At 40.9% G+C, this 26541-nt stretch overlaps 2 protein-coding genes across 2 annotated transcripts in view; both read left to right on the top strand.

Annotated features, from left to right (window-relative positions):
• LOC124164403 overlaps positions 1 to 8952 on the top strand; it is a 74303-nt gene extending 65351 nt beyond the window's left edge. The window contains exon 2 of the mRNA XM_046541727.1: positions 8574 to 8952. Within this exon, the coding sequence (XP_046397683.1) occupies positions 8574 to 8952 (379 nt within the window). The remainder of the gene's footprint in view (positions 1 to 8573) is intronic.
• Positions 8953 to 13350: 4398 nt separating this feature from the next.
• LOC124164402 (period circadian protein) overlaps positions 13351 to 26541 on the top strand; it is a 247849-nt gene continuing 234658 nt past the window's right edge. The window contains exons 1-2 of the mRNA XM_046541726.1: positions 13351 to 13529; positions 21944 to 22030. Of these exons, the coding sequence (XP_046397682.1) occupies positions 13351 to 13529; positions 21944 to 22030 (266 nt within the window). The remainder of the gene's footprint in view (positions 13530 to 21943; positions 22031 to 26541) is intronic.

Below are 26541 nucleotides of genomic sequence, written 5' to 3'. Positions count from 1 at the left end.
AAATGAACTGCAAGAAGGAGGAAATTTCTGAGGCTAGTTTTCCATATACTCGAGAAGGGATTTCTTCTGGACCAAGTGATTTTATTGGACTGAGCGATTTCAATATATTTCCTATTCCGTGCGCACTAATGTCAATATGAGGCATTTTTCGTATGCAGAGATTGTCAACTGTCTGGAATGAGCTCTCAGAAGGCTCGGTGAACACGCTCTTGAAGTAGGAATTTAATAAATTGGCTTTATCGGAACTGTTTGTCAACATACCTCCATTATCGTTTCTCAGCGAACACTCGGTAGATCGTTTATCTTAAATTTCCCTAACATAAGACCAAAATGCTTTTGGGTTATCCCGTAACTGCTCTACTAGTGTTTTTTTTTAATTCTTGAATGCATTCCTGAACGCTTCCTTCGTAGCGGCTTTGGACAACCTATATCTTTATATTATCAAATCGCGATCATTAGCGGATAAATACGTGCTGACTTTTTTCATTTTAGCATGGCATGCTCTTTGTCGCCTCAATGATTTTCTCACTTCCGCGTCATACCATCTCGGTTCGCTGCCTTCTTTTTTGTTTTACTAGGGATGTAACTATTTATTCCCGATGTTACGAGCGAAAGAAGAAAAACTTTCCAAGTTGCATCTACATTTAACTTTGTTATTCATTCTTGAAACTCGGGGAAAGCATTTTTCAGATGACTCTCTTAAACTCATCAAAATCAGTTCTTTTAAAAATGAAAACTTTACGCTCTAGTTTCAGCGGTATTTAAAGAAAACTTTGCTGTTACTACTCTTTGGTCCTTTATTCCTTCGACGGTGCTCACGTTTGTTCCTGATGAGGTATATTTGTCGCTAATAAATCAAGAATACTTTCTCCTTTATTTGGTACGGATGCTATTTGAAGCAATGAGTTTGATATAAAAGTGTGTAACAAAGCCTCGCAAATCACTTTATCCCCCCCGCCAGGAATGAAGCTATATGTCTCCCAATCTATATAAGGTACGTTGAAATCTCCACCTACAGTCAAGTTTCTTTCAGGATAGTTGGATGCTATGCTGTTCATTTGGGTTTCAAAATCCAACGTTGATGTCATATCTGAGTAAAGTGGTCTGTAATACGAGCATAATAAAATAGTTTTGATTTTGGACACTTAATTGTACACCACATAGATTCAACGCTGGTGTCAGTTACGGTTACCGCATGGCTGACGATTGAATTCTTTTATAAATATACCGCCCCCCGCTCGATTAATTCCATCTTTCCGATAAATAGTGTACGATTTTGGGAAGATTTCATTGTCTGAATCATCATCTGTTAGCCAACATTCAGCTCCTATATGAATTAAACGTGGAATTCGGGAATTTTTTTTCTTAAACTACGGCAATTAACCACAGCCACGATTAATACTTCGGAACTAGTGTAATTGCAATTCGGAACTATTTCTGATATGCTTTTGTCGATTAGGCTATTTTAGTACTACTATGGCTATTATAGATAAGCGGATTTGATTCGGTGGGTGATTATCGAGCATTTGTGCAGTGGAGGTATCGATGAGACTTCAGGCAAAGTAAATCCAATACTTTGCCATTGTGATGCCCGTAACATTCGCTTCATGTCAACGCAAAACCTAAAATTCCAACTCTTTTTTGCCGTGGGCCGCGTGGGTGGGTTAAAAAAAGGAACTCGACTATATACAGCGTAAATAGTTCTTTACTATAATTTCTCTGTCTAATACTTTTTTATTGCTTTTTAACGATAATTTGGCTTTCAATTCTGGCCGATTGGAAAAATTAACTATCAAGTTCCGCATAGCTAGGTTGTTAAGTAAATACAGGTGATAGACTTTCAGCGCAGCTGTGACGAAGCAATCACTATTTTTCAGATCATGAGCCATAAGGGAGTCGACCAAATGTGAACTGTCGGAAAGTGTCTTCCGTGCCATCGCTTTTCAGTCAATTTGTCCTTAAGAGCAGGGATGGCAATAGAAACTAAACGAAAGTCAAAACCAGTAAAATTCCAATAGTTTCGTTCCCGGGAACGAAATGTAGAGACGAAATGGATTTAACGATTTAAACCCGGGGAGCTAAACTCAGGGTCGAAACGAAATCGGAGTCAAAACTGCTTCGGGTCGAAACTTAACTGAAACTCTGGGACGAAACGAAACGTAGATAATTTTTCGCACCGGAGGGACCACGTGTTTCACCATCGAACAGTTTAGTTTCGATCCACACCCCGAGTACGAAGTATGGTTGAATAAAGTAGAGGTTCGGCCTACCGCCATTAGATCCATAGGGCACTCATATTTTTACCACTACCGGGAAAACGGTGAACAGAAACTGGCCATTTGATTTTTAAGCTCGATGTTTGAACCTCTCTACACGTATGTAAAAGTAATGGATCGAAACTATTCCCTCTTATCCCCCTCCACTCAACTTCTGGGATCGAAAGTTAACTATGAGCAGCGGAGTTTCGATTAATTTAGTTTCGTTCCTGGGAGTGAAGTTTCGTCCTCGGTCGAAACTAAACGCCTTGGTGATTTTAATTTCGTGCGGGAACAAACTAAACCCAGGCCTCGTATTTTCGTTCCCCTCTGGGTCGAGACGAAACATTTCCGTTTCGTTTCTCTAGCCATCCCTGCCCTAGAGGAACTACTACAAAGCTCAGCGATGATTGTTTACTTCGCTCTCTTTCAATCAAGGCTTCCAATAGCGTATTTTGATGGCGAACCGTGGGTTGACGTTAAACAAATGAAGAGGCGTTTCAGGCCATGTGACTTCAAGCGATATTTCAGAACTTTTAATGACCATTTAATGACGTTTGTGGCATACTGAGAGTTTTGGTTTATATATTTAGGGTCGTGAGAATACTGTCTATTCAATGGGACTTAGCAGTAGGAAGAGCAAATTTCATACATGTTCTCCATTGAGTACTTGTTGCAGCGGAATAAATCCCGGAGGCAGATGTCATTCCGCATGCTCCTTGGTAAGAGAAGTATGGTATTGGTGTTATTCCGTCCTTTTTGCGAGTAGAACACGAACATTGATGCATAAGAGCTAGAATTTTGCTCATAGATCCTAAAGCAAGGTTGCGGTCAAAATTGCTAACACAGTATTTCAATTCCTCACTTTTTCACGATAATTACACTATTTATGCTCGAAAATAGGCATGTTGATTCTAAAAATGGATTTGTAATATTGATGAAACAGTCACCAAGCATTTTGGAGATATTCAATATGGCGCTCAAGATGGCCGCGTTTTATGAAAGGCTACGGGAATTTATTATTCTTGGGTTTTGTAATGCTTCATACAATATGTTTTTTGCGTGGTTGGGACTGCAAAAAACGAGAATTACTTTTAACTAAAATTTTCTCGGAATTCCGCGCGGGTTGGATATTAGAAGAGATACTACGATAAGGAAATGAGATCGCGAAAAAGTGAGTTTTCCAAGTATTTTAAAATACAAAATTAGTATTACTGAGGTATAATTAGGTTTTTTACTGCCGTAATCACTATTATATTAATGAAAACTGCATTAAGTATCTTTACGGAAGGCTGGATGCGAAAATTTAACTTATCTTTGTTTTTGGAGTGGGCATGTGGCCTGGCAGCGCCTGGGTTGCATCGATGAGACAATCAACTGTTTTTTTTGCCTTTCGAGGACATTTTACTCATTGCCTTGATATCAGGTCGTGATTTTTTGTACTTCATTCAAGGGAAATTGTTTAAGTAGTTAAAGGAGTTCAAAAAACTTTTCAAAATTACCACATTACCAAATTCATAATTAAATCCAGAAAAAATATTCAAAATTACCATATTCAGAGCGAAATTCGGCTTGGTCGTGTAACTGGCTAACATGCCTGACCGGTAATCGGGAGATCCGTGTTCGAATCCCAGCTTAGTCAAGTATTTTTTCATTGCGAACTCCATCCTTGATGCATATGATACTCTGGATGGAAAGACTCACCAAGAATGTGGATTTTGGTGTGAGAAAGATTGGGAAAGCTGAAACGAATGAAAGGAAAACAACAGTGATTTAAGAACTGCGTCTATTTTATGGGAATAATTAATTTAAAAAAACTTTATCAATTTTCTGATTCAAGTGGCAGTATCCTTTAGGTATTGCAGATCGCTGATACCTAAATGGTGATGGTCGAATCAGTATTGTGGAACAAGAACGAAATTTTCGTTTTTTCCCTTAAGCTATTAGCTGAAGAAGGACTGGCTTCATTTGAACCTTTGACCCTTGCGAAGTGGTGCAGAACAACCTCGTTTAGGGGAAAGTGGAAGCTGCCAATAGAATAGTGAGGAACCATTTTAAGGAACGCAGTGCAAGATTTAATACCATAAGTATAGAACTATTTTAACTGAAAATGGAGACAAAATGAAGAGATGGAAATAATACCTGGATGAGTTACCCAACGGAAGCAAAATTAGCGGAAATATTATTGAGGAGGAAAGTGAAGTAGACGTTTACGCTGCAATAAGAGACCGTCGAAAGGGTGAGACTCCAGAAATAGAGGATATTCCAGCGGAGCTAATAAAAATGCAGGGGAGAAAGCTTTAAAACAGCAGTATAAAACTGTCTGTGACATGTACTTAACAGGAGATATAAGTAGTAACTTCGAGATGAATATTATCATTCCCATTCCCGAAATGGGGAGTGCAGAGAAGTGTGAAGATTTTAGGACCGCAAGCCTGACGTCGAATATAATGACAATAATCAACTACAGATAAATCGAACGAAAATAAATAAAATTCTTGGATTAGGACCAATTAAATTTCAGGAAAGCTAATGGCTGATGAGAAGCAATTTTGGCCCTAACGCTGTCCATAGTGAAGATAATGAAGAAGACCAAATGGATTTGTAATATTGATGAAACAGTCACTAAGCATTTTGGAGATATTCAAAATGGCGCTCAAGATGGCCGCGTTTGATGAAAGGCTTCGGGAATTTATTATTCTTGGGGTTTGTAATCCTTCATATAATATATTTTTTGCGTGGTTTGGGGGGAAAAAAACAAGAACTACTTTTAACTATAATTTTCTCGGAATTCCGCGCGGGTGGGATATTCGAAGAGATACTACGATAACGAGATGAGATCGCGAAAAAGTGAGCTTTCCAAGTATTTTGAAATACAAAATTAGTATTAAAAAATCCTAATTATACCTCAGTACTGAGGCATAATTAGGATTTTATCTTAGCTCAAGCGCAGTTGATAGCACTAAAGAAGGCCTTCGACGACGTGAAATGGAATTAATTGCTTAGAATCTGGAAGGGAATTGGAGTGCTATAAATGATCGAAGGATTTTAAATATATACATGTTAAATGTGTATTAACCATGTTTCTTTGGTAAAATCTGGACCAAGCTGCGAAGGAGCAAGTATGTATAAAGGAGAAAGTGAGATAAGGGTGTGGGCTGTCCGTCGCAATCTTAAATGTTTTGATCGAGAAAGCTATCAACAAAATAGGCCAGAGGAATGAGAAGGCTCCAGCCTGGGCTATTCTGTTAAACGGGGCCGTAAGTATGGCCGGCCGTAAGTTTAGTACGGCCTGACCCGAAATTACGGCCTACATCGATTCCAATCCCGTGGGGCCATATCGTATGGCCGGCCGTAAGTCTTAACGTCGTTTCTGAAAGCAAGTATGGATATTATAATCGGTACTATAAGTTCGGTCTACTGATGGCGCCAGCGTTCTAGCGGCAGTCGTTGTAAACGACGAAGAAAATACATATAGAACAAAAATCATTGGCTAGTGGATCAACCAGAATGGTTAACGCAAAAGAGCAGTTAAAAATAGGAAATGTAATTTACTGAGCTCATAAAAGTATACCGGGACTAGCCACGGTGATAACTTTTTACGGAGTCACCCGCAATGCACAAATAGTGCGAAAAATCCACAGAGGAAAAATCATTCGCCTTGACCGGGATTCGAACCCGGATCCCTCGATTTCCGGCTAAAGCACTCGGCCGGAAATCGAGGGATCCGGGTTCGAATCCCGGTCAAGGCGAATGATTTTTCCTCTGTGGATTTTTCGCACTGAGCTCATAAATTTACATCAAACGATTCTTCTGACATTCTAATGTATATTACCCGTGCATGCGGTTTTGTCTTCATTTTTTCGTGCAGCATTAGCCTTTGCATTACCGTCAATAGAGCAAGACATTTGCAGTAGATAAGTGCAAAAATGTGAGGATATTGCATTATTCAGGGAAATAAGGAAAATAGCGGCACGTGTAAGGGACAGCCAATTAAAGGTGCTGATAAATTATATGGTGGATCGCCGTGATTTCGCTTGTTGCCGTAAATATAGCAGTTTGAACGGCGAAAAAAGTCGAGCTGGTTTATTTAATCGTGGTTACGGTGTCCGATTGCCGAAATCCCTGCTTCGAGCCTCATTTGCGAAACTTTTTTTCATCGTTTCATTCTACTTTTTCTTGTACAGAAGACTGCGATTCGCCATAATTTCCATGATTTTCACTAAAAATTTTATTTCTATGCTTGGAAATTTTGTATGCTCATACGGCGTATGTTGTTTTCCCATTTTTTTCACACGGAAACCTCCCTTGAATTTGTTCTGCACATGTAGCAACACGAAGCATTTTTACTATACGCATTTAAGTGGTTTCTTTTTATGTTGAAATAGAATACTATGGACTCCTGTGCAATACAATTGAAGCCTAGTTTTCGAATCGGATTGCTTTATCTGTTTCAGCACCTTGCGGGGTGGGAAAGGAAAAAAATAAGCGGGAAGCTGTATGTTTTACCCATATGCATCGATAATTCTCTTGCTAGAAGAAGTAAAATCAAGATTTTTCTACAAACTGCTTTGCAGGAGCCTCTGGTAACAGATGGCTTATATAGATATATATGATTGTCATATCCCATCTCCTCCTCCTTTCCATGCGAAATCGACGTATTTCTTCAATATGACTAGCCAGTGAGCCAATGCCCGTTGAATCCGCCTGTGCTCCCTCGTAGTATTAATATTTTATTTAAAAATTGACTGCAGTATTGATGGCGCTTCGTAAATACCTATAATATTACGGCCTTAGCCTATCGCCCAACTTAAGACCTTCTGCTCGGAAGTGAATCGCCCGAAGCCATACGTATGCCCAGAGGCCATAGTTATGGTCGATTTCGACTTATGGCTGGCTGGCGGATGATTGGAATAGCCCTGCAGGTGTTAATACCCACGGAGAAAGAATTAATATGCTACAGTTTGCTGACGAAATAGCGTCATAGCCGTGACAGGGAATGATTTGAAGAAGACTTTGATAAATATGGATACGTAAGTTGCCGGGCGCTCTCGTCCTCGTCATCCGCTGGAGTATAAGGAAAGTCGCGCAGAAAAAGGCAGAAGTCACATGTCGAAGAAAGCACACATTGTTCCTCCTTTGTTTGAGTCGACTAACCCCGCGAACTGTCGTCTCCCTCTGGTAAGCGTTTTTCTGTTATTCTCTCGGGTGCGTAGCGGCTCACGTTCTTAAGAAAGGTGTCTTACCTTACGTGGCCATGCGAGCACTTCCTGTCGGGGTTGGGTGGTGGGGGAATCGTGGGAGCCGAAAGGAAAGGAGTTATCGCTGATTTTGAATGGGAAAGGAAATGAGGTAAGGAAGACGACAGACGCCTCTTACATCCACTCCCTCCCAAAAAATTTAAAATTTACAGGCCTGGAAATTTTAAATACAATCAGGTCAAAATAGTGAGTTCTTAAACATAACACAGAAAATAAAATCAAAACCAATCATAAAAAAATGAAACCAATACAAACAATTTCGTCCCCTTTTGCAATCACGGTCACATCGCACCCATCAGGACGTATAAAGAAAACATGGATCATGTGTTATCACACCATTTTTAGTTCTAAACTATTTTTAACTATTACACACTTTCAAAATCACCCACAAAAAAATTAAAGAACACAAACACTGAGAACTACAACCACATTATTTTCTGCCGTGATCGATGGTTACCCTGGCTTGACCTTAGTGGATTTAATTCATTAGAACTACTACCTATACGAATCTAACAAAAAGAAAGTTATTGACTACTCTACAATGCAAATCTCTCCTACCTCGGAGCACACCAACCCATTCTCATCTACCCCTATTCTCTCTAAATACACTAAGATTTCATATTCCTCTTTTTAACACCCTACCCTAATACAAAACTCTCCATTCAAACAATACTCCACCCTAATCATATTAAGATCAACTCTGAATCCCCTCCTGTTGTTATTCCACGATACCTATTCGGTTTTTTTTAAATTCCAAAATCTCAATCACAATCTCAACAATTCTTTCAACAACATTCGAAGTCAACAATTACATAACATTTACAACTAATACAGTTAACATTCTCCTTTTAAACCTTACCCAAATCGAAATTCATGGTTAACACCCACGTTTTATCAGTTATCACCACGCTTGTACCCCCTCAAACACCACTATCTATTAGAACCACATCCTGCCTATCCAACGGATCCACAAATAAACAAAAAAGACACGTCACCCAAATTTACACTATTCCTGCTCCTGTCCACATCGTGACGGCTGTGGTTTTCTCTCGCGCAGGAAGCAGCGGGGGGGGGGGGGGGGGGGGGGCTCGGGAGGGGGTGGTGGTACAGGTGGGGAGGGCGGTGTCAGATGGGATGAACGTGCTCTCGAGCGAAGAAGATATGGTGATCGGGTTTGCAGCGGCGAAATTCCGTCATCAGGAATCCATGCGTCTTCTTCTTCTCTAACAACAGCGAGAGGGTCTTGCTCGTTGTCAGCAAGGTCCTCCTACTTTCTCTCGGCGGCCTCCACTCCACCCTCCCTCTCCTCGCAGATGGGCGTTTCTTGCAGTAGATGCTCACCGCTAAGTGCCGGGGACTTATACGACGAGCGGTCTAGCCCTTCCGATAAGGAAAGAGATCTCCTGGAATCCTCCCCCCGTCCTCAGCTCCGATGAATTTCTCGGAATACGAGGAGATATCCCAGGAAGGGGATTCCCTCTCAGTTCCTTCAAAGGCGAGAGGCACCGTTTGCTTTCTTGGCCTCCCTCTTCGTCTCTCACTGGCGGCGCCTGCGATTGCAGGCGAAGGAAGACCAAATTGGCGGATATGGGGCTTTACTCTATTTTTATGTACAATTAGCGTCCTATGAGGGAGTTGCAGCATTAAATTTACGTGAGGAAGAACCTTAACAACGCTGTACGGCCCTTTCCACCGTCGGTGGAACTTCTTTCATACACCTGTTTTCACACAGGGGTCGCTTAAATAGACTAATTCTCTCACTGAATACGTCCTGTCCTTTCCCTTGGATCCCGCCCCCTTGAATTGCTGTTTTCGCGCCCGCTCATAGTTTCTAGCACACTTCCGCCATATCACTCGAAGTCTATCCCGTAACTGTTCCACTTGAGCGTTGCACGCATCTCTCAAAGGTCTCTTCACACACTCGAACGGCGAGTTCATTTCGTAACCAAATATTGTTTAATGAGGGCTGTAGGCAGTGGAACTGTGAACGCTGCTGTTGTATGCAGTGACAGCATAGCCCAACAAATCGTCCCAATTGTCGTTTTTAACATTCACATAATGGGATAGAACCTGTGATATCGTTCGGTGCACCCACTCTATCCGTCCGTTGCACTCGGGTCTGTAAGGGGATGTACGCAAGTTGGTCACACCTAGCAACTTACATACACCCCTAAATAAGTCCAGCATGAAATTACTCCCTTGGTCGGTTAGAATCTTGTCAGGGACACCGAAACTTAAGATCCACACCTTCACAAGTTCAACGGGAATCACCTCTGCTGTCTGATTTGGCGAAGGAATCATCACCAGATACCTAGAAAAATGATCTAAAATTGAAAGAATGAACTTCTCGGTCCGGGGCAACGGGCCAACTATATCAAGAGCGATGAAATCAAAGGGTCCATCGGTGGCCGGGAGGGCTTGTAACGGAGCCTTACATTTCACATACGGGCTTCTTCTATTACACGACACACAATTTTTCACATATGCGTCGCAATCTCTTCCCAGGTGCGGCCATCAATAGCGCGCCGCTACGCGGGCTTTTGTCGATCTGACCCCCAGGTGTCCCGCGAGGGCGTAATCATGGCACTGTCTCAAAATGTCAGTCCTTACGCTCTCAGGGACAGCTATCACTCTTCCCCACGGGCCGATTTTAAAAAGGATCCCGTCCACAACCTCAAATCCTGTCTTGCCTGCCCATTCCGCGCACTCTACGTCATTCTCTTGCGCACTTCCTATATCGACACTCGGCGTACATTTAAATCGCCTCACCTTCCGGCTAAGTCCATCGACGTTCTTGTGCAATACCCCTGGCTTATGCACTACCTCGTAGTCATAGTCAGAAAGTTTAAGAGTCCATCGCATCAACGGGCTACTTGGGTCACGCAGGCCAAATAGCCACTTGAGGGCCGCATGGTCACTAACTATCTTAAATTTTCTACCATACACGTAGCATCGGTATTGCGCCACAGCAAACACGACACTGCACAGTTCACTTTCGGTCACTGAATAATTTCAGCGGGATTCAGCTGTCCCGGTACATATGCAATTGGATGTTCTTCCCTGTCGATCTCCTGAGAAAGCACTGCCCCTATTGCGAAGTTAGATGCATCGGTGGAAATAATAAAAGGTTTGTCGAAATCTGAATATGACAACACAGGGCTATTAGTCAGGAAATCCTTTAGTTTCTCAAAGGCCCCAGCGCAATCTTTATCCCAGTTGAACACTGCACCTTTTCTTAATAATTTCATCAACGGCCTCGCTATTTCTGCGTAACCCACGATAAAGCGGCGATAGTAATTCGCAAGTCCTAAAAATAACTGAAGTTCCTTCACGTTGGTGGGGGTGGGAAATTCCTGCACAGTGGATACTTTTTCTGGGTCGGGTTGCACTCCATGCTTCGAAATCACGTGACCTAAATAGTTCACCTTTTCCTCCGCAAACTTACATTTCTCAAACTTAAGCGTTAGCCCGGCGTTTCTTAATCTGTCGAGTACGGCACGCAGCCGTACGGCATGCTCCTCTATCGTTGCACCGAAGATTATCACGTCGTCCAAATACACGAGGCATTGTACCGGCTTCAAGCCCCGTAGGAGGCCGTCCATCATCCTTTGGAATGTGGCAGGTGCATTCCGCAATCCGAACGGCATCCTAGTGTAGTGGTAATGCCCGCTGTCGACATTAAAAGCGGTCCTCTCTTGGTCATCTTTATGCATTGGCATTTGATGGTAACCACTCGTCAAATCCAACGTTGAAAAAAATCGCGATTTACCCAGATAGTCCAATGATTTGACAACGTTGGGAATGGGGTACACATCAGGGACAGTGACCGCATTCAAAGCCCGAAAATCCATACAAAACCGGTACGTAGGTTTTCCATAGGCCGATGTTTTTGGCACGATCACAATCGGGGATGCCCAAGGGCTGTCACTATGGACAATAATTCCCGCTAATAGTTGCTCGTTGACGAACGACTCCACTACGGGCTTCAAATGATGAGGTACTCGATAAGGCCTCCTATAGATAGGGGGGGCGCTGCCTGTGTTGATTCGGTGGGACGTCAGGTCGGTAACTGGTAGTCTATCCTTCTCTGTGAACAGATCCTCGAATTCTTCTAATAGTGGAAGGATGATATCCCTCTCATTGACATCCAGGTGCGCCAACTTTTCGTGGAACATTTTCCCGCTCTTAGCCGATGCTATCGTCATCACCATCTTCCCGTGCATCTTGCCAGTCCCCGCTTCGCAGGGCTCCACTAAATATGTCCCTGTATCAACGCACTTATCCACCGTAATTCTCAAAAGTCTCCAAGAGTTTGGCGGTACCCTTATTTCTTCCCCTGGTCACAAGGGATATTCTTTACTCCAACCGACGTTTATCTCCTCCCGTCTTACAACCCCTTTATGCTGATCTGAAGGGAAATTTAGAAGTCGGTCGCCATATCCTTCCTTTCGGCGACCTAATAACCGAATCCGCCGCCCCCATAAGTGCAAAATTCCATTACACACATCCAATACACCTCGATGTTTTTCCAAAAAATCTAATCCCATGATGCCATCCACTCCGTCCAACCTGTCCACAACTTGCCCTTGCATGGGATAGACGTGATCACCCAAGCGTAAAGACACCACCTTTTGCCCGTATGTCCAAAGCGTCCTTCCCGTGATTCCTCTCAGGTGGCACCCCGGCCTTGATAGCCCAAAACGAACACTTATTTCACTTGATATTAAAGATACTTGCGCCCCCGTGTCAATCAAAAGTGTACACTCGCGTTCCTCATTGACACCCTTCACCCTTAAGTTACCCTCCGCCGCATTACAGTCCGTCACAGGAATTGTCACCTTAAGAGGCACCCGGCCCCCGCGGCCGCGCCGGTGCCGGGTGCCGTTTAAATCAGGCCAAGGTCTTCCACGACGTTGGCATTCGCGAGCAATGTATCCCTCCTGGCCACAAGCGTAACATTGATCCCCTTCGCGGCAGTGTGCATTCCCATGCAAGATTGTTGGTGACAATTGAAACACTTCCTCTCGTTTGGCGCCCGAAAAATCCTCGGGGGTATTGGCGGCGCCCGCGATGCCACCTTCGCTTCAATCGCCTCAGCCCGCAAGGCGCTCCTTACAGCGTCGTCGAGGGTCTCCGGCGCATCATGTGGGCATCTGCGCTCAACCTCACCGGAGAGTCCATTCAGGAACGCGTCCAACGCCCTCTGCTCGGCTTCAAATGGAGTGGCCTCAAAAAACTCCGGGGATTGATTTCTCTCATTAGTGTTCGTGTTAGCATTCCTTATCCGATCAGCGAAAGCCTTTGTATCCTCCGTTGGGCCCCGCTTCATCTGAGAGACAAGCTCCCGATAGAACCGAGCGTCGTGTTTCCGCTTATACCTTTCAGTAATCACTTTCTTAAAATCTTCATAAGAGGCGGCGACATGGCAATCCTGCTTCAAGCGGACGAATTCCGCTGCTCCACCCGACACACGCAATTTTGCAACCCGTAACTTACCCTCATCGGCCCAACCACTAATTACCGCTATCTCTTCTAAACACTCAAAAAATGCAAACACATTCTCGGACGGGGCACCCGTAAACACTCCAACAGACGATAATAACGAGAACTTCCTACTGTCGGGGCCTAAACTGGAAATAAGGGCACTATCTCGTTCAACCAATCGGGATTTTAGGGATTGATTTTCACAGGCTAACTCACGTAGCCTCTCATGGACGTCCTCTATCACTCGCTGCAACTCAACCTCTTTTCCGCCAACACTAACTCGCCCCGCCATAATAATCTTACCTCCTTATTCTGCGGCGATATTCCGTCCTCCGGTCTGCTACAGTTAGATGGACGAATCCCACTTCATGGTACCAAGTTGTAAGTTGCCGGGCGCTCTCGTCCTCGTCATCAGCAGGAGTATAAGGGAAGTCGCGCAGAAAAAGGCAGAAGTCACATGTCGGAGAAAGCACACTTTATTCTTCCTTTGTTTGAGTCGACTGACCCCGCGAACTGTCGTCTCCCTCTGGTAAGCGTTTTTCTGTTATTCTCTCGGGTGCGTAGCGGCTCACGTTCTTAAGAAAGATGTCTTACCTTAAGTGGCCATGCGAGCACTTCCTGTTGGGGTTGGGTGGTGGGGGAATCGTGGGAGCCGAAAGAAAAGGAGTTATCGCTGAGTTTGGATGGGAAAGGAAATGAGGTAAGGAAGACGACAGCCGCCTCTTACAGATAGAACTATGTCCATATATCGGCTGAAAATCAACAAAAAGAAAAGTAAGGTATTAGTTTACAGCGAAAAGGAGGAGAGTTGAACTAACATTAAACTACGAAAACAAAAGCTTGATAAGGTGAAAGATTTTTTCAACCTAGGAAGAATTTACCATCTTGTGAAGCAAGAAAGAAATCGTAAGTGGAATGGCGCAGGCGTGGAGGAGATTTAAAAAATCTATTGACGGCTGAAAATTTATGTATAGAAGAATGTAAAATATCAGATGGAGCATTTGGGAGCAAGTCTTGGACTTTTAAAGGCGCAGAGAAGTCAAGAGTGGAAACATTCGAAATGTGTTGCTACTGAAGAACGATGAAGATAAAATGGGTCGACCGAGTAAATGTGCCGTGAAGTGTGGGTGAAAGAAGTAGTCTTCTAGAAACGCGAAGGAGAAGACGGACAACTTAATCGGCCGTATCATGAGATGTGTTGGCCTGATGAAGATAATCATCGAGGAGAGGCTGAACGGGAGAATCGATCGACGATCGAATTCGGTGTTAAACATAATATAACATAAAAAAGTGAGATTAAATTCCAATTTGAACCTCGCTTTGGCGGTAGACATTGGGAAAATAATGTCTCATTTTAGTATCTCTGCCAAGCTGGCGGCCATCTGGAAATTTCACCTCCGGTTAATTACTCAGCTGAAAACCGGCGATTTACGGGTTTATTGCGCGTTGTTCAATTGATTTACGGGTTTAGTGTTGTCCAATTCTTACCCGAAACGTTTCTAATTTTGTTTTAATTCTGAAGCGTAAAGGCTACGTGCTGCGGCTGATCTCAGCCACTTGGCGACATGAGCGCTGCACACACCACTCTTTTAATTCATGTAGCTCATCGTAGGAAGCTAGTTATAAATTTGAATGAAAGCTCATTTAATTCACTACTACTTTTTGTTGGAAACATCATTCTGAATTTCGGAGATGTTTTATGGAAAATATAACTTCAATGCAGTGGACACCGATAGTAGTCTGTAAAATATCCAAATATCTTGAGAACTAAGATTAAAATGCTATTTCTTCCTTCTATAAAATAAACAATGATTGCCAAATCTACGTTAATTGACCTTTGAATCAGGTATTTTCGGCAGGAATCCGCATTTTTCAAATTCTTAATTAGCGTCTTGGATATCTCGGTCCAGTTTCCTTTGGGCGTCCATGATTTTCATATTTAGCAGGATCGAAATTGGCGGATAATGGGCTATTGCTTCGTTATTTTACTAAATGCCCATAGCATTAAAACGGACAGTGGCGGATTCAGAAAGGGATGGGATATCCAATTTACTCTAGATAAAATGGTATGTTGCTCGAATCCCCAATACGGCTGGGAGTTAACCCATTGGCTCACCACCTAGACCTTGTCACTATCCTGGATCCGACACTGAAAACGGAGGCCCTTTTTGAAAATTTGGCGTCGACTATTATTGCGATTTCCAGTCATCCGAATATTCTGAATGGGTGCCGACGTCATAGGGCGTTTTCGTTTTAATACTATCCTGCGAAAATAGCTTTTTATAAACTTTCATTTTCAAATATGCGTAATGTAAAATAGACCTGATATCAGAAAATTTTTATTATTATTACTACGATTATAGATACGACTAAATACTTAACATTCTGTTCTTATGCCTCCCTCATGGAAATACTCTGCTGAATGAGTATCGCTGTATGGAATCACGTGTAGCCAGGCTGAAGCGTCGATAATTTAAGTCGTAGATGTGTTGTTAGTGTAAAATATTGGCCCCAGCAACAAAACGTTTTCATTCACATCAAAACGCTATGGGCCACTAGACACACTTTTCGTGAGCCGGAAGACGTTCTGGTAGTAGAGTTAAGCGACTTCCAGCTAGTCTAGCTGATAGTCATTTCGAGTTGCGCATGCGCACGAGAATCACATTTACTTATGCAGTTGCGACTCCCCCTCCACTTGCGACTCTCACTTCGTGCGCGAATCGTAATTCATGCAGCACGCCTCCTTGGGCCTGGAGTACTACTACACTCGGAAGTGAATAGGGTGCACGAAGATGGAGGAAAACATTAATGGCCGGATCTGAAATGAGGTAGGACCTTCGGCTGGAAAATAAGTAAATATTTATATAAAATAAAAGCTATTGCATTGTTGGAAACTGATTGTGTTCATTCGCCATAAATTTCAGAAATCTTGCAAGCCCACTGAACTTGATATATGTACATTTTTGCATCGAATACGAAATACAATTAATTAACCAGTGATGTTGATGTTCAGTTATAGTTAATTTGAAATATCATCACTGACCAACTACACTCAGATTGGTGTGACTCGGGTCTCCACCCAATTCGTCTATCAGCCAATCTTTTCACACCAAAGTATTCCTTCTCTTTCACTTGCGAGGAACCTTCATTACCAGTTCTATTAATTTTAGCAGATACCTCCTTTTTCCGTTATTACCATCCACTTGGCCTTGGACGATTTTCTTCGTCTAAGCATCATGCCTCAAGATTTGGCCGATTAATTTTTTTCGTCACCCTCTCAGAGTTTTAATGGCTCCGCGTATCTCCAAATCTTCTTTGGACTTCCTCATTGCTTATTTCGTCGATCTATTAGATATTCATAATTCTTTCATAACACTCCTTTTCGAATATTTCCAACCTTGCCTTTTCTTCTGCTTTCATCGTTCATGCCTCTCTGCCGTAGAGTAGGATAAACCTAATAAAGCCTGATGAATGCTTCCATATGTCTCTGCATATATTTCCTGCTGTTAGCAGAACCTTCTTTTTTTATAGAACGCTGTCTTAGCATTCTATAAAAAGAAGGTTCATTCCACGGCTATTTTCTTTCTCCTTTCATCACTTATTATTTTTTACTCCTAAATAGCAGAATTCATTCCCCTCTTCCAACCTTTGATTCCCTAAGTCAACGGTACCCTTGACTTCCCTTCTGCTGTACACTTATATCTTAGTTTTCTTAGCTAAGGTGATATCTGCTCATTTTTATTCCTGTATTTGTTAGAATTTTCTTCAAATCTTTCTGTCTCTGATATATCTGCTATGTCATTGGTAAATCGTAGCATGCTAATTTTTCCTCGTGGATCTTTACTCCCTAAGTATTTTCATTGATTTCATTCATGGCTTTCTCGATAAAAAAACGTTGAAAATTACAGAGTACAGAATACGGCCTTCACTCACTCCAATACGAATTGATGCTTCTTCACGGCTGGGTCCTCATTTTATATCCACGTCTTTATTTTTATATTAACTGTATATAATTCTCCTGTCATTGTAAATCATTCCTATTGCTATCAGGATTCAAGGCTTGTAATCCAATCCGCTTCGTCAAAAGCCTTCTGAAAGCCAAACATGTAATGAATGCTCAGATTGCTCTCTATATTCTTCTCTGTGGGCAAGTCTATGTAGCAATATTGCTTCCTTTGTGCCATAGCTTTTTTAGAATACGAATAGGGTAGTTTCCTTCATCAAAGAAAACGATAGGCATTGATTGCGATTCGTTACCCACCATTAGTGTATTCATAATACACAAATTATTTGGTTTTAGAAATACCGGTTTAGACGAATGGCAAGGGTCAAATTTTATCCTCATTTGAAAAAGGCCAGATTGGCGCCCATGCGATTCCACTCCGCGTGACGTCACAGGGACCTAGTTTCTACACGAGAGGATAGGAGTTATACATCGTCTGAGGTTACCAATGCATGCATGAGGCACAGAGCTCACGGAAACATGTCTTAATAATCACCTATTAAAACTGGCTAAGGTCGGAAAATTTTCTTCGTTTGATAAGGTATTAATAAACCTTTTTTAAGCCAAGCGCTACCATTCAGCAAGGTACTCAGCTATCCGCTAGCATCCTGCGTCCTATCAGCGCTCAGAGCCTCGATCAAGGTCACTTCACAAGGAGAGAGGGGGAACCAGAAATGCGTCGCACGGACTTTCCTACTTACGCGTCGCGTTTTTGCGCGCTTGAAATTTTTCACTTTTCATTTAATCGCGAAAAATAGATATCGTCATTTAAAAATCTAAAAGCGCGAAATACGTACTCCAGGAGTAATAATCTTTCGATTTAGGCAATAAAAAAATAATAGGAAACCACCCTATTGGCCCTCATGGTGGAAATCTTTTGTTTCTCTATATATTCTTCTGTTGACGATCTTTAATGGTATCTTCGACGCGTGTAAGGTTAGACCAATGGTCGAAAAATGTTCATAGGTATCTACTCTTTCCTTCTTCGGAGTGGGAGTAATCAATGCGTTCTCGAAGTCCCGTGGTGTCTCGGCTATGGAGTATATATGTTTATTACTATGTATAGGTGTGTCAAAGTATTTTCTCCTGCCCTTTTATTATGGAATATCGTTAATTCTAGATTCTTTATCCATCCGTTGATCCCTTTCTGCTCCAAAAAATTCGGATTTTAAATCCGGGCCTCAGATTTCACCTTCATTATTTTCAATATCAATTGCTTCCGTGTTAAGAGTGTCTTTGTAGTTGTTTTATTTTAGATACTTCGGTCATATTTTCAACTTGCCACCGTTTTTAATTATATATTGACCATTTTTTATCCCTTACGATATTATTACACATTACGCCCTTTTCCCTGAAGTGGTTCCGCACTATCTTAAGGTATACTTCTACTTTCAAGTTTAAAAGATTTGTTTTTTAATTCTTCGCATTTATTCTTCCTCTATGTATCTCTTGCTTTCCTCGCTTTGTGACAAATAGTTACAAATTCCATACACTTTTCTGAGGTATCTATTTTGTCTTTCTTTATTGCATTTGCCGTGCATGCATTCGAATGGGAGGAGTTAAAATCACGCTCCACTGGATTTGTGGTCCAAATTTTCAGAATAGGTAACAATAAATCGGAATTCAATCGGAAAACAATAGTTCCGTTGTAGAGGCAGTAACACTGACCTCTTAGTTTGACGTTATTTGCACTATCAAATTGAGAAGAAAGAAATTCGCACCTCGGCGAAGATGTATAATGCTCTCACACAAGAGAAGAAATAAGGACATAGCATACCGATGCAATGGCTAATTTTTGTCTCAGTTTCTTTTATGCGCGAGTAATGACGGGCGACACTCAAAAGGTGATTAAGTGACTTAACAGGAGTTTCAGCGTGGGTAAGATTAATCAGCTTACATTTATGGAAAAGATTGGAAAACTTAGCCTGTAACGGGCAATACTCATTAAGAACTGATGTTATGAATCTTATTACTTGACTTTATTCTCGATAATTGTGCCACATTTTCCTTGTTCACGGAATCCGTCGCGATAGTGCCCAGGATTCATTCGGCCATTTCGTCTTCGCCGCATCCCTCGGCGTGTCAAAACAAGTTTTTTTTTGTTAGAAGAGGTGGTCAGCTGTTATTCCGAGGTGAGCCGAGAAAGAGAAATTCCATGTTTTTCAGCTCTTCTTTAGCATTGTTAACCTCATGTTTCCCCAGGGTATCTATTGATGGTATCCATTGAGGGATGCTGCTATTGAGAGCGCTCTCAGACTCTCTCACTGTCGAGCCCCTCTCAGTGGAAGTTGTCCATTGTTCTCGCTGTTTTGACCTAGTCCCGTTTCGATAGAAGCAGGGAAATATTTACGACGCAGTTCACTCAGAGATGCACAGCATTCCAAGGTCAACCTACCGAGAGAACCCCTTTAGGCTGGGGCAGTGTTCCTCTTGACAGGCAGGTGGAGTTGGGGAGTGCATTTCAAGCAGTAGCAACTGGCGGCCTGTGCCTATGAAAGAGGGTTACTTTTTTCAAACGAACCGCATTATTTTCCATAGATAAAGTGCACAACGTAAGCGGATACGCCGTAGAAGTATCACGAGTTATCACGTCGACTAACAAGTATCACAAACGCCTTGGAAATGCACTTGAAGAAAGGAGACTTTATGATCATCTCTTGCGGTGTTATATGGATCATTTGTAACATAATTTATTATAGTAACCTTATTATAACTTATTCCAATCTCTGTAATACAGCTTATCAAGATACAAAAGTGAACGTAGCCGTATCGTATCCAAACGCTTGCCACGTAGGGGAGAGCGGGGTAATACCGTGCATCAGTTGGGGCAATACCGCACAGTGGTATTGATATGTACGGTATTGCCCCGGCACTCGGGACTATACCAAGTAGGGTTTTGTAAAATAGGTGTAACACTCAAAGTAAGTTAAAATTTCCAAATGTAAAGCAGATAATTGGTTGGAAATCGAATTTCCTTCAAAGTAGTTAGATTGCCTCTTTCGTTGAAGTTTTCAATTGAAAAAATAAAATAAATATGCTTAAGTGCTCGCTACTACCCCGCTCTCCCCTACGTGGCAAGCGTTTGGATGCGATACGGATACGGAGAGTGTACTTGCGGTAACGCATCATAATTACATCATCTCTCTGCCAAGAGAATTGATCATGATTATTTTAGGTAGTTGTCAGGTAGATTGACTTATATGGCTACGCCACACTCGTAGCTGGAAGAATTCTTTTCCGGGCCCAGTGTTATGAACAAGCTAGAAGTACTCTGAGGGATTATGTGGTCTAATGCCACCATGTAGACTACAGGCAAGCTAAGACTCCTTAGTCTTCGGGTAGCGTTAAGGTTAGCGTTAAGCACAACCATGGATCTACAAAGCAAATACTACGGTGGTACTGTTCGGTTGGATGTGTAATGTTTATATATGTCGACTAATTGATTGTTTTTCAAATTGCACAGAGAACTAGGGCTACTCCTTTAGAATATATGCTCTTTTATACTTAACATTTGTTTTTCGAACGCGTGAGAGCTGCAATAGGGTAGTTTCCTTCATCTAAGAAAACTAAAGGCATTGATAGCGATTCGTTACCCAATATTATTTTATTCATAATAAACAAATTATTTGGTTTTAGAAATACCGGTTTAGACGAATGGCAAGGGTCAATTTTATCCTCATTTGAAAAAGGCCAGATTGGCGCCCATGCGATGCCTCTCCACGTGACGTCACAGGGACCTAGTTTCTATACGAGTAGATGGGAGTTTTACATCGTCTGAGGTTACCAATGCATGCATGAGGCACAGAGCCCAGGGAAACGTCTTAATAATCACCTATTAAAACTGGCTAAAGTCGTAAAGTTTTCCTCGTTTGATAAGGTATTAATAATCCTTATTTAAGCCAAGTGCTACCAGCTAGCATGGTTCTCAGCTACCCGCTGGCAGCCTGCGACGTATCAGCGCTAAGCCTCGCCTCAAGGTCACCTCACCATGCGGGAGGGGGAACCAGAAATACGACGTACGGAGATATTTCCCGGCATTCATACTTGAGCGTCGCGTTTTCGCGCGCTTGAAAATTTTCACTTTTCATTTAATCGCGAAAAATAGATATCGTCATTTAAAAATCTAAAAGCGTGAAATACGTACTCCAGGAGTAATAATCTTTCGGTTTAGGCAATAAAAATATAATAGGAAACCACCCTATTCCAGAAAATTAATGAATTTATATGGCTGATACAAGATGCATTTTTTATGCATTTAGATATACCTAAATGACGTCCACAGTGAATGTGTCGCAAAATTACTTATGCGAATCCTTGATGGACGTCATGCTTTAATAAATGTTCGTATATGTGTTTAAAAATGAAATATTAAGGATTCGATTATTATTCAGCGGTATGTGCAGTACCACTTGAAATACAATGGAATAAATAATGTGTGATGGCTTCTCATTTGCCATCAACTTTTGTCTCCTTACGCTCTTGAGATATGAATTACAACGAACTATATGCGATATTAAAAACGCAACAGTTTTTTAAAAAATATAATGGAAAAGATGCCCTACTGTAGTGCATTTAGTGTTGTTAATTTCATTCTTCAAACTAAATTTTAAAGTAAAACAAATGAAGGGATAGCAGTGCATTGTGGCCGATTTTTTTTTAAATCATTGCATCCCATTTTCATTGTCATTCTTTTTGCTCCTCCCCGCCGCGATTTCAACTGCTATCCATTGTCAGAAATTAAATCCGATGAAAGATTGGTATTATTATTTTTTATTGTTTATTGGTTGTATATTATGTTCAAAGGCATAGGTAACGTTGTGCGAGTCAATTACAATGAGTGTGCGTTTTATTAGCTGCGAATTTGAGGAGTGGGCGCTGATGAGACTGTGAAATGACCTGTGGCCTGTTGCCTATCTCTCTAATTTGTCTTGGTCTTGCAGGATGGAGGAGGAAGCGGAGACGAGTAGCAAGACCAAGGCGTCAGACTCGGCTTACTCCAACAGTTCAACTAGCCAGTATCAGAGAAGGTGAGTCTTCGTCTTTCCTCTGGAGTGTGTGTCGTGTGTGTGTGTGTGCTATGATGCTTGCTCTTTGCAACAACTCATCAAAAATCTTGAACCGATGTTCGATTCTCTCACGGTAAGGCCTGATCCATGTAGATCGGGTCTAATCAGGAATTTAATCAAGTCTGATCTAATTTGGTCAGTTCTGATCTCGAATGATATCGAGTCTGATCTGATTAGATCAGACCTATTCTGACTTGATTTTAATCAGTCCTGATCTAGAATTTTAATCAGTCTGAACTAATTAGATCAAGTAAAAAGTGAATGTGGAAACTTCAACGCGCGCGACCTTTGGTTCGCATTTCTCTGTAAAATAATTTATAAAAGTTATTTTAAAAAGATTTTGATGGTGTGACTGGACATTGTTAATAATATTTTTAAATAAAATTGAATAGGTCGGCATTAACTCTAATAAAAGAAGTTAATGAGGTGTTGTGAATTTTAGGTTATTGTTGACGAAATGGCTACAAAGTATACTTGAACTTTTGAAACAAGAAAACTGTCCTGAATACAAATGGCATGGAAATCTGTACAACAAGATGACAGCACTCAGTGTAGTTGCACGAGTAAAGAATAGGGTAGTTTCCTTCATCTAAGAAAACGAAAGGCATTGATTACGATTTTTTACCTACCATTAGTGTATTCATAACATACAAATTATTCGGTTTTAGAAATCCCAGTTTAGACGAATGTTAATGGTCAATTTTAACTACACTTGAAAAAAGGTCAGATTGGCGTCCATGCGATGTCCCTCCTCGTGACGTCATGACGTCATGACGCGTCAGAGGGACATAGATGCTATACGAGTAGTCAGGAGTTTTACATCGTCTGAGATTACCAATGCATGCATGGGGCACAGAGATCCGGGAAACATCTCTTATATAACCACCTATTAAAACTACCTATAGTCGGAAAGTTTCTTCGTTTGATAGGGTATTAATAATCCTTATTTAAGCCAAGCGCTACCTGCTAGCAGGGTACTCTGCTACCTGCTAGAAGGGTACTCTGCTACCTGCTAGCAGCCTACATCGTAATGGCGCCTCGCACCAAGGTGGCCTTACACGGCGGCAGCTGGAATCAGAAAGACGTCACGCGTGCTTTTCCCAGCATTCATACTTAGCCGTCGCGTTTTCGCGCGCTTGAAAATTTCCATTTTTCATTCGATCGCGAAAAATACATATCGTCATTTAAAAATCTAAAAGCATGAAATACGTACTCCAGGAGTAATAATCTTTCGATTTAGGCAGTTAAAAAAATAGGAAACCACCCATTCTGCGTCATCCATGTTAATTTGGTTCTGAAACAATTATGCTCAACAATGGAAAAGTACCGTCTTTGATGGATGTTGTATGTAGTGTAGTACAAAATATAAAAAAAAATCACTCTTCAAATCTTTTACGGTAATTGTGCCGTTATATTCTATAAAAGATCTATTACCAATTATTTTTCAATGTAATACGGGCCTTTGAATGATCATATGTTTAGGCAACCCGGCATACATGTATCTCTGATAACGTAATGCGTTTTATTTTTCTCCTTAACAAAGTAAATGATAGAAATGTATTATTTTATCACATATCTGTATAGAAAGTCCTCGACATAAGAACAAGATGAGTTCCGAGACCTTGGTCGTAAGTTGAAAAACCTAACTTATGGCATCGGAAAGTGTGGTTATCCTGCGGAATGCAACACTGCGTTACACTTTTGCGTTAAGAAATTGTTCTAGCAGTGCGTGCGACGTGGCTTGAGTAAAAAAATTTCTTCCCGCGAGAAGGAAGAACTGGCGAAATGCTAATCAGTTCCTGAATGAATAACGGTTTAAATAATACTCAGAATAAAAATGACTAAAACATTTTCACTACATGTTTATACAACATTACGCTTGTTTTTAGTCATGGCTGTGTTTGTCTGCATCTTATCTCGCAAGAAATGCAGATATGAAAACGATATGTTTTCGAATCTTCTTTTTTCGGATGACTAATTTCATAATATCACGCACAGCAAGCCAAAAACCTTAGTTTGGATGCTCTATTTCTGAATTTTATGACAATTTGTAATCTATTATGCTATTACCGGAATTGGGACACGATTGGGAGTAAATAAAGATAACTTTTAATATGAATAATATGGGCTTGTTTAAAAAAAATATGGATGTTCTGTGCATTCACAGAAAATGTCTCTGCAGACACTGATTTCGTCACCAATTGCTCGTTTAGAGGAGAAATTCTCAAGAGCAGATCTTTTTAGATGATGGTTTGTGCAAAGTTCAATGCACTTGACATGCGGATCAGTTTTATCCCGAAAGCATTTGATGAATGACAAAATGGTCTCAAAGAATAGTAAAAAAGCCGATTTTCTCATTATATTTCTGCGACGTAGAAAGCGTAAATTAAAAATTTCTTGTGGTGTCCTTGCGGATCCATCCTTCTCTTTTGCTATGAAATGAATTTCAAAACCAATTCCTGCGCAATGACTATGCTGTTGTGTAATTATTTTAGCCCGTAAAATCTATTCTGTCTTCCCGCTAGTGTGTTTCTCCCACACTCGACTGTGGCGTAGCAAGGGGGGGAGGTCCAAAGGTCCATACCCCGCGCCCCCCGAAATATAAAAACACAGTTACTTTGCTACATAAAAGAAAACAAAATATTGAAAAATCATGAATTTACAAAAGATTTGACTAATGAAGTTATTTCGATTTTTTAAAGTGTTAAAATTAGTTTCAAACCCTCTACTTAGTACTCTGATTTCAAAAAGTTTTCCCTCTAATTTTGGCCCCCTGATTAAACCCTTGTGTCGCAAAACCGGGTCACAGATTTCAATCAAATTTTGTAGTGTTGTAGTCCATCGGGAACTGTCCATGAATCACCTTCCATATGGGGTTATATAACCAACATTTTAAACAAAAAACGCGGTTAAACATTTACAGGCCTAATATATTTCCTGAAACGGTCCCTATTCAAGAATGAGATAAAGTCCAGTGGTTTTGGTTTACGACTTTTAACTGGAGGTCCTAGGATATATTCTCGGAGGCAACACTTTTTTTCCGGTTTTGTTTTTGCTTCTCATTTTATAGAAGCCTGCTACTCAATATTATTCCCATGATCTTCGATGAAAATTTTATTTTTATGCGAGGAAATCTTTTTCTGGAATGCGGAAGTGTCTTGAGTTGGGACCGTTTCTAAGGGAATATTATAGACCAGTAAATGTTCAACCGCGTTTTTTGTTTAAAATATTGGTTATATAACCCCTTACGGGAAGTGATTCGTGGACAGCACGCGATGCGTTACAACACGACTAAGTTTGATTGAAATCTGAGAACCGGTTTCGTGACACTCGCCTTGTTCGACTTTCATACACAGCTAACGAATTCAATTGATTCGGCTTTAACTTTGTGAAAATCCATGTTGAAATGAAAATGTACAACCTTGGTAACTTTTCACAGGAAAATTTATTCGTACGACGCGTTTCGACGCTGAGGCGCTGTACTTGATAATGACGCCTCAGCGTCGAAACGCGTCGTACGAATAAATTTTCCTGTGAAAAGTTACCAAGGTTGTACATTTTCATTTCTACACAGCTAACTGTTGTTCATTAAACTTTTGATTTTAAACATCATTTGAAAATCTATCTCTTAAGCTCCTTGGCGAGCTATCTATTTTTTTTCCTCGTAACAGCATGTGTCAGCAAAGAAAGTTACTCGTAGCTTATGATAAGATGGAAAAAGGAATGCTTGATGTTATTGAACAGATTAAACCAAATTAATAACTTTATACTTGACGTAAAACTTGGCGAGCGAAAATGTTTCTATGTAGATAGAAACAAGCAGAATAACCTTGCTAAAAGTATAGGAATCGCAAGTCCCCCCACGTGTTCAAATATTCGATTTTCCCGCTGGATAGCCCACAAATATATGAAGTTATTAGCCTACCTCATAGTTTGACGATGAATAGGGTATTATATTCAACAAAAATAATTTCAACAATAAACCCACTAACTAGTGATTTATTTTATTTCGGTCTTAAAAAATGAAGGTGAAAAAGGTGATATTCCCATAAACAATTGTTAAAAAATACAGTATACTTGATTTGTCTTCATGCAGTTTGTCTGCATCTCATAATTAAAATCCAGTTTTTCCATACATTTTCTGAAATATACGCCGTTAAAATATCTCTGTGCAATTTTTAGGCTATTTGATGCATACCAATGTATATAGATACAAGAATCAAGCATAGTAGCTTGATAATACAGAAAATGTATTCCTAAAAATGAAAGAAATAGATAAATATATATTGCAAGTATGAAATGTATGTTATTCATACTTGAATGCACAAACAAGCAATTCGAGGAAAGTTAGGAGTAAATATATGTTTCCCAATATCATCAGCTCAAAACTCTTAGAAGCAGATTTTTTGCATTAATATAACTAATCAATATAAAGTTTTAACCAAATGTTGAAATTGACTTTTTTAAATGAA

The sequence above is a fragment of the Ischnura elegans genome, chromosome 8 (assembly GCF_921293095.1).
Source record: "Ischnura elegans chromosome 8, ioIscEleg1.1, whole genome shotgun sequence".
In the NCBI taxonomy this organism is placed as follows: domain Eukaryota; kingdom Metazoa; phylum Arthropoda; class Insecta; order Odonata; family Coenagrionidae; genus Ischnura; species Ischnura elegans.
This window is presented reverse-complemented; position numbering and strand designations above follow the sequence as displayed.